Raw genomic sequence first — 14,629 nt, 5'->3', positions numbered from 1 at the left:
AGCAGTTGTCATTCAGCAGAAACTAAATTTACACACCTGTAACCTGTAGGGTCAAGCTTTCAGAAAAATATTGAGAGCCTTAGAGGCATTAAAAATGTTCACATATGAGGTGCTGTAACATTCTGGTGTTATAGTCTTGGAAACAGCCATATATGGTAAAATTTAGATAGCTTTTTCAAGAAAAAGTTAACATTTAAAGTGAAGGGAAAAGTTAACCAACCCAAAATATAAACCATGTCAACTGAAAGATGGACAACCATAGGACCTTAGAGATGGCTCAGCGGTTAGGATAATTGGCTGCTTTTCCAGAGGAACAAAGTTCAATTCACAGCACCCATATGGCTACTCAAAGCCATAACTAACTCCAGTTTCAGGTATCCAATGGCCTCTTCTGGTTCTTATGGGTACTGCATGAATGGGAAGCCCTAACATAAAGGCAAAACTCTTTATACGTAGAAATCAATAAAAACTAGAAGATAAACAGCTAAGTAAAAAAGTGCAGCACATATTTGAATGACCAAGTGTTAATATTTCTGAACTCTAGAGGCTGGTAGCAATTAGAATAAAGGGTAAGAGGATGGCAATGTGTAATTTACCATAGAGAAAATGCAAATGGTTCAACTGACGACCGGAACAGACAGTGAACATTGAAACAGCTACACAGAACCTTTAATCACCAAAATTAAGAAAACTTTAACATTTGGACAAGATCTGGAGTAGAAGAAAGCATGGAAAATTGAAGACTCTCACATAGAGCTGATCAAATGAAGAAGTTTGCTCAGAGGTTTGAATGCAATTATATAAATGCACTAAAATGTAGTGTGCACAGCTAGCCCCAGCCACTCTGCTCGTGGGTCTCTGTGCTGCTGAGATAATAGCAGGGTTAGGAAATGGAGGCATTTTCAAGACGAGGTAGAGGACGAGAATAAACAAAACAAAGCTTCATTTTTATTGTGCTTCTCAGTCGATTACCAAAAACAATAATAAAGGCAGCCTGGCAATGCTGAGAATGTCCGTGGCCACACGCCTATCAGCAAGCAAGGTTTACAAGCCGCACTACTGCACAGTTCTGTGTAACCGCTCAAAGACTATGCTGAACAAACAGAAATGACAATTGTACAACTGAAATAACAAGGTTAGAACTGAAAGAACACTGAAATGGCAGGTGTGTCACAACCCACACCTCAGTAAGGGATAACTTTATCATCCAAAGCCAGGTCTCTCTTCCTGTCCTAAAGGAGAGACAACATACCTTAGAGAGCGGCTTTCCCTGATGGCAGTTGATCCCGCCAACGAAGACCATATTGGGCATCAGAGGTCTGGGGACCTCCAATATAAAGTCAGTGCGTAACAGCCAAATGGACACTTGACTGAAGAGGTCGGTCACAGTCACGGGGGTCTGGAGAACTTCGGAAGCAATATCTGTAGCAGTTTTGAAAAAACTGGGGCAAAATGCACGCTCCGCCAAGTAGCCGAGGTGGTTCTTCACTCTCTCCATGAAAGTCATGGTGTCTGTGAGTTTCAAGAGATGTCTGGGAACATAAGAAGGAGGGCTGGGGCACTGGGCACCATCATCAAGATAGTGACAAAATATTAACCTGCTGAAGACCACGGACGGGAGCGACAAGTACTTGGCAACAGTCAAGCCGCACACATCGAAAGGATCCAGAAACACAGCATCGAAAGAACTCTGCTTCAGGTACTCCACTAACTTTTTGTCTTTAAACAAATCCCTACAATGTGAAAAAAGTAATTCAAGGAAACCTTTGGCTGGATTCCTTAGTAGAAAAGCCATTAACTCTGTCTGACTTTTCCAATGAGAATCACGAGAAACCTTGGCAGCCCGGTTTAAATCCTCCAGAGAGTGAGAAGTTGAGTATGTCTTCACTGTAAAATTCATGGATTTTCCTAGTTGCCAACTCACCTCTGGCATGACTACCACCACCTCATGTCCATTGTGGATGAGCTTTTCCACAACCGACTTCATGGTGAACCAGTGGCTCCCGTCCATGGGCAACACCAGCAGCCTGCCTGCCTGGGCAAAGCCAGAGGCCAGCAGCAGACACACACACAGAGGAAGGAAGGCTGGGAAACCTGCAGGAGCCATGGGAGAAGCTCAGCCTGAGGCAATCCAGCTGATGAGAATCTGAGTTCTTCTGACAAAGGAGGAAGTGTGACTGAGTTAAATCTGCTCCCTCAGTTGGGCGTGTACTCACACACACCATTAAGAAACAACATCCCTGACAATGACTTAATTCGACAACAGTAATAAATGATAAAATATTACATCCCTGACAATGATTTACTTGGACAACAGTTAAATGATAAGATATTACAAGGCACTCTCGCTTGTGTTCCTGACAACATTTTTCTTGGGCAGAATCAGGCAATGTGAGTTTAGAAATAGTTACTCCTTTAGGAGTTCAAAAGTTTTCACCAGAGGAAGCAAGTGTCAAACAATCCTACATTTCTAGAATAGGTCTCAAATCAAAAGCAGACTGTGTTCCCAAGGGATTCTCTGCATGCCACTGGGTCAGAGCCTAATGGGAGGGTCCTTAGCCTGGTCCCTCTCACAGACAGTGGTTAGAAACAGCTCAGCCAGATGAGCAATACTGCTGCCTTGGCACATGTGCAGTAGAATTCTTGTTGCACTTCCCAACACTGTGTTCTCTGAATGGCTGACTTAGGGTGACCAGCATCTGCATGGACCACTCCAGGGAATGAAAGGAAGGTGACCACCATTTCTGTTACAATGTTCCCCTGGATGCATCTGATGCTGTAGACATCCCATATTCTATGGAGAGGCTGGGACCTAGGTCGTTTTCCTTGTCAGTTACCTGGGACCTTCTCCACAGATCCATGGATTGGTCTCCCTTGTCACTGCTACAGCTGGGGGCTTGTTTCCCCCTTGTGGTTACAGAGAATGCTGCTGTCACCCACACCTCATGCAGGGTTTTCTCCTAGGAATTGGTTTCAAGTCCTTTCCCTGTGCATCCCAAATTAAGACAGCTCACTCAGAAGGAAACTGTGATGTTCACTGTTGAGAGCATCAGGCAGCTCTACACGGGGCTGTATCACTTTATCTTCTCACCAGGCCTATGTTAGTCTCTGGTCTCCACATAGACTCTCAAGCTATTTTTCCCTCTTGCTGCTTCAGTTTGGGTTTTGTTTTGTTTTTGTCTTCATAATAGTGTGGGTAGCATCTTATAGTTCCTACTGGCCTTTCTGTAACCACGCCCACGTCCTGCCTGATCTTGTCAAGACAAGAAAGCAAGGCTTAATTTTGAAGGGCCTAACACGGGAGTCACTAATCTTCAGAAACAAACTGGTCTCTCTTTCCCATGAATGAACTGAAAATCTCTCATTCACCAAACACACCCCAGTGTGTGATAAAAATGCTACCCATTATCACCTTTGCCTTTGAGCAGAGAGTCCAACCGGAATAGCTGCTCTACCTAGAGAGGCATTTGCTGAGTGGAGTAGACTTTGGGTCTGGTTAATTTTGGTACAATAGGAATTTTTTTTATTTATTTGCAAGCACATTTATATAATAATAACTTCATTTAATTTTTTGAAAAGCAGGTATATCACACATTATTTTATGTATTTATTTGATATCTTTGAAAATTATTATTTACGTGTATGTGTGTTTTGCCTCCATGAATGTATGTGGAACATGTGTGCAGTATCCATGGAGACCAGAAGAGCTCCCTGGACCCAGAGTTACTGTGACAAGCTGTGATGTGGGTGCTGGGAATTAAGCCTGGCTCGCCTAAAAAGCTGCCTACATTCTAACCACTGAGTCATATCTCCAGTGACAGCAATAACTTTAAATAATCTTAAGGATGAGATAACTTGTGGATACTTTGCTTATTTTATTATTTAGCACATTTAAATCCTGGCAAGTTTTTGAAAACTTTATTGTTTAATAGAATGCACATTTTACTTGATAAAGCACTATATTTCTTGTACACAAATAAATTCATATGCATATCTTGATATTTTATTCTACTATTGTTTTAAAGGTAAGTAACATCTTTTGAAACTCTGATTATGGCAGTTAAGAATTAAAACACACAGGCCTACACGGTAAAACACACACAGAGAAAGCAACGAAGTGTTTGATCACAATTCACTTGAATCCTATTTTAAACGCCTTAGAGCAACAGCACATTCCAGTCTTATCCTACAGGCTGTCTTAGGGTTTATGCTGGTGTGATAGAACATCATGACAAAAAGCATCCTGGGGAGGAAAGGGTTTATTTCAGCTTTCCATTCCCAGGTCACACTACCTCACTGAGGGAAGGCAGGGGAGGAACTCCTGACAGGAACCTAGGGGCAGGAACTGATGCAAAAACCCTATATGGATGCTGTTTACTGGCTTGTTCCTCATGACTTGCTCAGCCTACTTTCTGATGCAATTCAGAATCACCTGACTAGGGCTGGCACAGCCTCCATGGCCTGAGTCCTCCCACATCAATCGCTAATTAAGAAAATGTACCACAGGCTTGCCCACAGTGAACTTAGAAAAGTAGTATTCAGTTGTGGTTCCCTCTTCCCAGATAACTGTGGTAGCAAGTAGACACAACCAAAGAGCAGAGAGGTGCATAGCCCATGAAGAAAATAAATGGTATAATAATGATGGGGTCTTTGCAAGTTATATGTATACATTAAAAATCTTCTAAACTAATAAAGAATCTTAATAATATGGCCATATTATTAAGCTGGGGGCTAAAATCTGTCAAAGAGTGGCTATGTTTGATGTTTTCTCAAGTTCATTTAGTGTCTGACCTCCTAGGTAACAGGAATTCCTAATCTCCTTCTTCATTTGCTCTACTGCAATGGCACATACCCTTGCAGCTTCCAGAAAATTCTACAGTACCTTTAGGAGAAGATGCATCTGAGAAAAGCAAATAACCATTTCGGTATCGCTATGAGAATAGCCGTAGCATTCATGTGTCCTAAAATGGGCTCAGAAAGCCACAGGGCACCTAGAATGTATTTTGAAACCTTTTGTTTGCTATTAAGGGTAGATAAACATTCTGGCTAATGGCCCAAGCCTTTCTTATTGATGCATGCCACTGATTTCCATGACGTGACAGAGCCCCAGAGTGTGAAATCTACAGTGAACAAACATGATGAGCATGTTCTCAGGACAGCCCAGCTCAGGTCAGATGTGACCAGGGGTCTGCAGCTTCCTACCCTCCTTGAGGTGGTTTAAATGAAAATGGTCCCTGTAGGCTCATAGAGCACGGCACTATTTAATAGGATTCAAATGGGTGGACTTGTAGGGGGGGAGCGTGTCACTGGGGGTGGGCTTTGAGGTTTCAGGTGCTCAAGCCCAGCACAGTGTCTCTCTCTTTCCTGGACACCTGCTTATTCAGATGTAAAACTCTCACCTCCTTCTCCAGCACCATGTCTGTGTAAGCCAGCCCTAATTAAAGATTTTCCTTTATAAGAGTTGTCATGGTCATCGTGTATCTAGACAACAATAAAGCACTAAGACACTCCCCTAGACAATATGCATAATAACTAAGATGTCTCATCCCCTTTCCTTTCTGCTTGTGTCCCATCTGTGATATCCTCCCTGGTAAGCCCACGGTCAAACAGCCCAGCCTGTCACTCTGGAGCTGACATCATTATCTCACCTATTGTGCATTTACTATATCTCCCCGGACCGCCAGGAGCATGCACAGTGCGGATCCAATGATGTACATTTATTGTATCTCCCGACTACTCTCTCCCCGACTCCCAGGAGCATGCGCGGGGCAGAGTCAATCAATGCTCTTCTTACTCTCTGCTGTCGCCTCAGCACCCAGCTCGGTGTCCGGTATAGAGGAGGCTCTCAGTATGCATCCGCAGGAAAATGGGCTAGCTTTGCTATCCATTTTATCCGCGTGCTTTATTGCCATTCACGTAGTGAAGGTTCACTCAAGGAACAACAAACACAGAACCAGCTCCCTCTTAAGGAGCTCGTACCTGACTCTTCGACAAACATATATATATATATATAAACACCAACTTTTTCCTTAAGGCATCCATCCACACAGCACTTGTGTTACCAGACTGCGCAGGCAGGCTGGTGGGTAGGTGGGGGTGGGGGGAGGGGGATGTCTTCCTACCCAGCTAGTAAGTATGATTCAAAGCCTGCACTTAGCAGAGCTGACAAAGCCTTCAAGTTGAGGGCTTAGTCCCACAAGACTGTCTCCACTTCAGACACCCTCAGCTCCTAGACTGCTTGGCTACAGACCTGAGGCTCCCCCGTTTGGCTTTGCATGCTCTCTTAGAATGGCTCATAGAACTAGCATTATTTGGTTAATGGCTATTGCAGTGGCTCTTGGCAGCAATTCAACAAGACACAGATGGAGAAGTGCAAAGGGTGTGGAGGTAGGGACAGGAAAATTCCCTGTGCTCTGGGGCAACACACACATCTTCGGCAACCTGGCAGCTCTCCAAACCCGCTCCCTCTGCGCTTTGGCACAGGTTTCATTGTACAATACACGGGATTGATTACATTATCGCTTATCATTAATCTTCCCATCCCTTCAGCCCCTTTCTCTGCCCTGTCCTCTAATCTCAAAGTTGGTCCCAGCTCCCCTCCTTAGAAACTTTGCAAAAGTTACCCCCTTTAGCATAAGCTACAAAACAAGAAAAAAGAAAAAAAAAGTCGAACAGCGTGTTACAAATAAGGAACCCTTACAGTTTTGCCCTCTCATCCATCCCTCTGGAAATTACAGGCATCTGTGAAGCTCTGGACAGAAAGTGAGGACAAAAACACATATATTTCAAATTCTGTATTATACTCTTACAACACATAATCTGTTACTTGCCTGTAGTATATTAAGGTTAGAGAAGTGTGCTTCTAGGTAGCACGTGATGAGGGCTTGTGGAAGAATCAGAGATCCAAGAGTTTGCTTTCAGTCAGCCACCATCAGCTAATGAAGCAATTCAGCCCCTGAACTCTGGGTTTCCCAACCACCACCAAGGAGGGAGGGGCATGTTTGCTCTGCAGAGGTCGTACCAGGGAGTGCTGGCTGTGAAAAGCAGGCTGCACAGGGAGAGGGTGCTCTTTGCAACCCAGATCTGGCACGCCCAGACCTTGTCACGCACATGCATACTTTGGTTTGCCAAAGCTTGCCTTAACCTTGGCACCCTAGTGTGATGGGGCTCAGGAAAGCAGATTAAGGCACCATCCCAAGGGCAAGCCTGGTCTCAGTAACCCAGCCAAGATGAAAGTTAGTTGTTGTTCAAGGCATACAAAGACTCCACTCAGTCCAGGCTGGAGAGATGCATTCATCCTCGGAGTTTTATTGTTATTATTATTATTTTACCCAGAATGAAGAGAGACAAAGGGAGGGTACCCGCATCCTGGCTCTGTCTACATAGCAGTGAGACTCTATCCCCAGAGACTCACTCCCAAGGATGCACAGTGCAGTCTGTGCTTCCCAAGAAGCCTAGCGAGGTTCTTCACAAAACAGAAAAGCTCTGGAGAGAGAAATAAAGGCTTTACATAAGCTGGTGTGGACTGGGAGAAGCAAGGGAAACGGTAAACTCAGAGTCATCATGCCGGACACACATTCTACTGAGAGACCCATGGCCTGGGCCCTTCAGAGCAGAGTCCTGATCTTATTTCAGACAGGCCCAAAGGGACAGAGGTTGAAGGCAGGAAGAGGGCAGGAGAAGATGGCAGCTAGAAGTTGCCACAGCACAGCATCACCAGAAGGGTTGCCTTGCAAGCTCTGTTCGCAGTAGAGACTTGACTCTACTGTTTCTAAGACTGGTCTGTGCATGTGTGTGCATGTGAGTGGATGTATGTGTGTGTGTGTGTGTGTGTGTGTGTGTGTGTGTGTGTGCATGTGTGTGTGTGTGTACATGCGTGCCCACAGACACAGGAGTGTGCAGGTGTTTCTGTACGAGGCACTAAAAGAGGGAGTCTGGCAGGTCTGTTACTCATAAGTTTGAACACTAAAGAATTGCTGCCCAGTGGGCACACACAGGGCCACCATGGGAGGGAGGTATTACAAAACTCCCTATATTTCTTCTGAGTGTACAGGGAAATGTCAGCTTTCATGTAGGGATTTCTGAAGAACAAACAACTCAGGCATGGGGCGCTCACCAGTGGAATGAAGGGATGGACCCTAGTGGTGTCGGAGAATTGTCTGTATTCTGTCAATCATATTTTAATAAAATGCTGATTGGCCAGGCAGGCAGTATAGGCGGGAAAGTCAGACAGGAAGTAGGGGTGGAACAAAGAGACTGCAGGAAGCTCCCTCTGCCACTCCTGCGCTGACCACCAAAGAGGCAACATGTAAGCTGACAGCTGAAAAAGGTACCAAGTCACGTGGCTAACATAGATCAGAATAATGGGTTAATATAAGCTACAAGAGTTAACAAGAAGCCTGAGCTAATGGGTCAATCAGCTTTATAACTTATAGAGTTCTCTGTGTGGTTGATTTTCTCTGGGATTTGCCGGCTGTGGGGTACTGGGTGGGAACAGATACCCCAACTAGCCGCCCCTCATGTTACATATGGCGCCCACGTGGCTAACTGCATCCACAAAAAGCCTGAGAAAGTTTGGGAAAGAATAGAGTAAAGCTTGTTTTCTTGGTTGCAGAAATTTCTTGGGTCTGCTCCACTTGCTAGAGGCAAGCAAATGCTCTCATCTAAGAGAGGCTTCCTGACTTGGTTTTAGCTGCAAAACTTTGAAGCTCCTTTAATAGGTCCTGCTGTGAAACACTTAAATGGTGTTGATGAAAAGCTGAATGCATGCTTTTCGATTTTCAGTTGTAGCAGGAAAAAAGCTGCGCTGTTTTAAAATGCTGGCTTTCTGGGCCGTCCTGCCAGGGCAATCTCGGACTTGTTCAGGCAGGTAGTTCAACTGAGTGTGGTCTGTGAGCAGAATGCTGCAGCTTGCTTGCTGGCAAGGACCTTGAAATGCCATAGAGTTGTGGCAGTGAACACAGCTTGGTGGTACCTCTGCCACGAGACTGGGAAAGCTAAGGAATGGGCTGAATCCAGCCGTCAAAGTCACGGCTTTAATCCTACCCATATTCCTTAGACTATTAAAGGCTCATGTGGTCAGAAAAAGAGAGATATACAGTAAAGAAAGATTCAAAGACAAAGAAAACATCTAAATGTTTTACAGTATGTCAAAAATATATGCAGGCTAAAGGTTAAAGTTCTTAAAAGTAAAAAAAGAAAGAGAGTAGTTGGGTATGGTGGTACACACCTTTAATCCCAATGCCTGGGAGGCAGAGGTAGATTGACCTCTGTGACTTTAAGGTGTGGTAACACACACCTTTTATCCCACTGCCTGGAAGGCAGAGACAGAGAGATCACTGTGAGATCAAGGTGTGGTAGCACACACCTTTAATCCCAGCACTGGGGAGGCAGAGAAGACAGACCTCTGTGAGTTCAAGGACAGCCTGGTCTATAGAGTTATTCCAGGACAAAGAAATACAGAGAACCTGTCTCAAAAAGTAAAAGTAAAAATAAAAGAAATAGAGGTAAAATAAAGCCGCATAAAGATGGAAAATACACAGAGAATCTTGATACTGTATATTATTATGCTCTCTTTTAATTGTTTGAATGCTGAGGAAGGAGTAACAGTCACCAAAAGACATTTGTTTATAAATGCTGCTGAACTAACCCAAGATAGGTATTTTGAAAATACCTTGGCTTCAAAACTGAACTCAAAAGGTATGTTACTTTGGAGAAGAGATTTTGCTTTTGTTTCCACAGAAAATGAGAAGCTGTGAATTTATTCAGAGTTAAGAAAAATCACCTTTGATCAAGGACGGCCACCTGAAAAATCTCGGGTAGAAACAGATGGCCCAGATGACAGAGTTCTACATCCAGAACAGGTTCAAGACTGCTGCCTGAGATAATCAAGACTCAACAGGATACTCCAGTCAGAACTTGATTATAACTCTAAATTTCTTTAGGTTTCTTTAAGATTATCAGCGCCCCCAACCAGCAGGAAGCAGCCTGAAATACTATGTCCACATTCCCAACAAATGGACTATGGGTATTTTCCTTCGTTAAAAAAAATAAGAGGGAAATGGTGTGAGAGAATTGTCTGTATTCTGTCAATCATATATTTTAATAAAACGCTGATTGGTCAGGCAGGAAGTATAGGTGGGTCAACCAGACAGGAAGTAGAGGCGGGGTGATGAGAACAGGAATATTCTGGAAAGCAGGAAGCTCCCTCTGCCATTGCTGTGCAGACCACCGAAGAGACAGGAAGTAACCTGCTCAGCTGGAAAACGTACTGAGCCATGTGCTAATGTAGATAAGGATAATGGGGTAACATAAGTAATAAGAGCTAATAAGTAGCCTGACCTAATGGACTGATCATTTTATAACCTTATGGAGTCCTGTGTGTGATTTTCTTTGGGATAAGCTGTTTGTGGGGTACTGGGTGGGACAGAAACCCCAACAAGCCGGCCCATCATGTTACACCCTAGGATGGAACCTGTCTCTGTGGATAGTGAGCAGATTGCCCCCCCCCCCGCCCCGGCAAGGCCAGTGAAGGACACCTGGCATTTGGAGTAGGGCAAATACCGAAAGGGGGCAGTTTCCTGCAAGGTCCTGTGTGTGTCTGGGAAGGTTGGCACGGACAGGAAATCCCTTCTCAGGTGTTCATTCTTCCAGATCCTTCAGACACCTATAGACCAAGGATAAAAGATCCCGGATCTCCAGAATGCCAGAAGACATAAGAACAATTCAAGACTTGAAAAATCTGAATCCAGAATGTGAAAATGGTAGAATCAAATTGATTCATTGCCCTAGTTTTATCTCTGCTGCCATGATAAAATACACTAGCAAAACAAAGTTATGGAGAAGGGCTCATGTCTGCTCACAAGTCCATCATTTCAGAGACAAATACACATGAATGCGTGTGCATGCGCACACACCCACACCCACACCCACACACACACACACACACACACACGACTACACAAATACTTTTCCTCCAGGTACTGTTTCCTCCTTATCAGACACAAGACCCAGGCTAGAAATCCTGTTCTCCAGCAACATGAAACCTGTGTGGCTTTCCAAGAGGTAACCTTCTCACCTGAAACAGGAATAAAGAAATCCATTCATCTGGCTGTCACTCAGTGAAAACTTCCCTTTTACTGATACCATGCGCCTGGTCTTAGTTAAAGGGTTATCTTTGAGATCTGAACACTTCTTTATGAAGTTGCCTTAGTTTTCAGACTCACCTTTAAATAACCTTACACATGTAGAAAACCTTTCCCACATAGAGATCCTTTAGCAGATACATAAAATCATATCCAAATAAAAATAATACTTATCTGTAAAACAAGAGTTCAATACACTTATATTTTATAGGCACATCAATATAAATTCATATATGGCTTTTATATTTATAAGTACAGGAGTTGTGCAATGAGTAACTCTAATATCACTGCTGTTCAGAGAGTTTCAGGTCCCACCCTGGAAAAGAGGGCAAGGGTGCAGGCATGGCCTGGATAGTACTTGGCACTTGACGGATGGGGAGTAAAGGGGAGGAAAACAAATCTTTGAACTGATTCGCCCTCCTAAGATCTTGCCACCTGCAACTCCCTTGACTGACCGTTCCAAGAAGCCCCGCCTCATGGTTTAAAATTTGATTTATATGTGCGTACTTTGCCTACCCATATCTCTGTGCACTGCTTGTGTGCCTATTGCCCTTAGAGGTCAGAGGGGGGCATCATGTCTTCTGGGACTGGTGAACAGCTGTATGGGTTCGGGGAGTTACACCCAGGTCCTTTAGAAGAGCACATAGTCATGTCTCTCACCCCATCCCTCATTTTGATACAACTGAATCTCTAGCCTTGTAGAAAGAAAATTATTTCACTTTGTCTAAAAAGTCATCTCCCCTCGTAAAAATATGTCAATTTATGACAAAGTATGTCCCAGTTACAAGATCTGCTGGACCTTGAAAGTGGCCAGAACAATAGATAGCAAAGCACAGCCCATCCCTAACCAAACTATGCACCCTGATACCAGAGGTATAATGTCCTTGCCAAGAATGTGATGATCATAATTATCAAGACACTTTTACTTGCAAGTAATCGGATCACAGTTTAAATGGCCTGAACCAACTTTATTATTCCACAGTGTTTTTAGAGGTATGTGTTCTAGCAAAAGGAAATGAGTGGTATAGATTGCAGAAGAGGAAACTGTGTGCATGTCACTGTATACCTAATACCTTTTTGAAACTAATCAGAGATTAGGAATGTGGGACTACACATGATACACATGCAAAAAAACAAAGCCATCCTTTATCAATGGCCACCTCCAACTAGCAAAGGGAAATCGCCCGTTTATACCATAAGTTCTCCCAAGCCGACAAAATACCTTGGAATAAATCATGAAAAAAAAGATATGCAGATAAAATAAGTTAATAAATTTTTATCAACAGATGTAAAAGAAGATCTGAAGCAGCAAAAAAGAAAAAAAAAGCACACTAATTCGGAATAGGATTAACTCAAAGAAAAATCCTGCTAATGTTTCTCAGATGAGAAAAGAAGATATTTCACATGATGTTAAAACAGTCTTAGCAGGTTTTTCTTTGGTTGGTTAGTTGACTGGTTGTTTTTTAGAGTCAAACAAAACCATTTTAAAATTTAAGGAGGAAAGTTCATTCTGGAGCTCAATAAGAAAATTCAGAAAAAATGGAAGAACAGCTGGGAGCGTATCTCCCAGACACTAACTTACAACGAATCTGCTTAATCAGGAGATAAGCCAGCCAGTGGGACAAGAATGAGAACTGAGACCCACATTGGAACACTGGACTTAACTCCCTAGGTCCAAACAAGAAGCAGAAGAGAACGTGAGCAAAGAAGGCAAGACCAGAGGGAACCTTCATCTGATGATGGATGGCGATACAGACAGAGACCCACATTGGAGCACCGAACTGAGCACCCCAAAGTCCAAATGAGGAGCAGAAGGAGGAAGACAATGAAAAAGGAAATCAGGACTGCGAGGGGTGCGATCACCCACTGATACAAGGGGACTGATCTAATTAGAGTTCACCAAGACCAGTTGGACTGGGACTGAACGAGGACGTGATCCAACCAGATTCTCTGAATGTAGCCGGATTCTCTGAATGTGGCTGGCCCAGAGTCTTTCTGAAAGGCCATTGACAATGACACTGGGACTTGTTTCCTCTGCATATACTGGATTTTGGGGATCCAGTCTGTTTGGATACTCACCTTCCTGGACCTGGAGGGAGGGGGGAGGAACTTGAACTTCCCACAGGGCAGGAAACCCTGACTGCTCTTAGGGAAGGAGAGGTAGGAGGAGAGGGAGTGGGGGGAGTGGGAGGGTGTTGGGAGGAGGGGCGGAAATGGAAACTTTTATAATTTAATAAAATTACTTTCTCATAAAAAAAAAAGAATGAGAACTGAGCAGCAGATGCCAGGAATTCAGAGAATTAAATACGACAGACAAGCATTTCAGTTTAGAGGCCAAATAACGGAACTAACAGCAAATGACATGAAGACTGCCCTCCGAGGAGACACATACATCCTTTATACTATATCCTTTAAAAATCTCTTGCCAGAAACTAAAATGAAGTTGTTAACAGTGGAGGAATTAAATGCTTAACGGTAGCATGGAGAAATGAGTGTACATGTTTGCCTGGTAAAGGAATTAACAAGTTGAATAAAGATTATCAAAGGTAAATTTCTTAGATTTGATTACTCCAAAGGGAAAATTACAAATGGGAAAAGATGAAGAGTTATTAGTGGAGAAATACCTGCAGAACATACAAAACTGTTAAGAGGTAGTATGCCAAATCCTCAAGAAGCTCATAGGATCTCACTAAATATCCCTGTCTTGTATAGAATATGAATATGTAAATCACTAAAGAAGATATGCAAATGATAATACGCCCACGAAAAGCAGTGAAAACGGAAGCAAGTACTGTGTGAGACGTTCTGCCCAGAAAACTCAACAGACTTTAATACTAGACAACATCAAGACTTGGAGACGATAGGAGAAGACCCAAACTCCCATGATCTCTTTATGCTAGTGTGAAGATTTGAAATTAGTGTCTCAAACACGTTAAAAATGAAGAGGCATATATACCGCGAGAGTCACGCATCTTAGTCCCTACAAGACGGGCCTCTGGGGAGAAGCCCAGTGTGTGGGAACACGAATGTCAGGAAAGCACTTAAAGAGAACTTAGCACAGTCTCGTTCTTAAAAAGCACGAGTTAGGAAATCTCTATCCACACGGCTGATTAAACAGAATTGTAATGTCACCAAAATAAAAACTTTTAAGTAATCATTTAAATGGGAAATGTCAGGAGGTGCCTAGAATAATGTCTAGGGCTTACTGGAAGATAAAAAAGGAAAAATAAGGAGCATGATGCCAATCCTGATGCTGGGTTCTATGCTAATTTCATGTGCAGTGATTGATGGTGGGCATGTGGAAGACTTGAGCATCACTGCTAAGACTGTCCCCTTATGGAATGACTCAGGATTCGCAGCAAGGCAATCTTCATCTCATTGCGGTTTTCGCTATTATTTTTTCAAAACAGTAATAAAAAAGGCAGCTAAGAAATGATAGATGACTATGTATGTTCATCAGTAAGGACAGATTTATAGAATCTTCA

General features: G+C 43.3%; 1 protein-coding gene across 1 annotated transcript; it reads right to left on the bottom strand.

The window, feature by feature from the left end:
• Window positions 1–693: 693 nt before the first annotated feature.
• LOC146896125 (UDP-glucuronosyltransferase 1A7-like) lies at window positions 694–2,181 on the bottom strand. Its single transcript, XM_087907572.1, has 2 exons — window positions 1,253–2,181; window positions 694–711 (listed from the first exon to the last, which is right to left on the bottom strand). Exons 1-2 carry the CDS (start codon window positions 2,105–2,107, stop codon window positions 694–696), a joined length of 873 nt encoding a protein of 290 aa, XP_087763698.1. The 5' UTR covers window positions 2,108–2,181.
• Between the last annotated feature and the right edge of the window lie 12,448 nt (window positions 2,182–14,629).

Source organism: Myodes glareolus, chromosome 1, assembly GCF_982192425.1.
Source record: "Myodes glareolus chromosome 1, mMyoGla1.1, whole genome shotgun sequence".
NCBI lineage: Eukaryota > Metazoa > Chordata > Mammalia > Rodentia > Cricetidae > Myodes > Myodes glareolus.
The sequence above is the reverse complement of the archived record's forward strand: the minus strand, read 5'-3'. Positions and strand labels throughout refer to the sequence as shown.

What these genes read in the sequence shown, in the direction of transcription:
- LOC146896125 (XM_087907572.1), bottom strand. Translation starts at nt 2,107, where the DNA reads ATGGCTCCTGCAGGTTTCCCAGCCTTCCTTCCTCTGTGTGTGTGTCTG.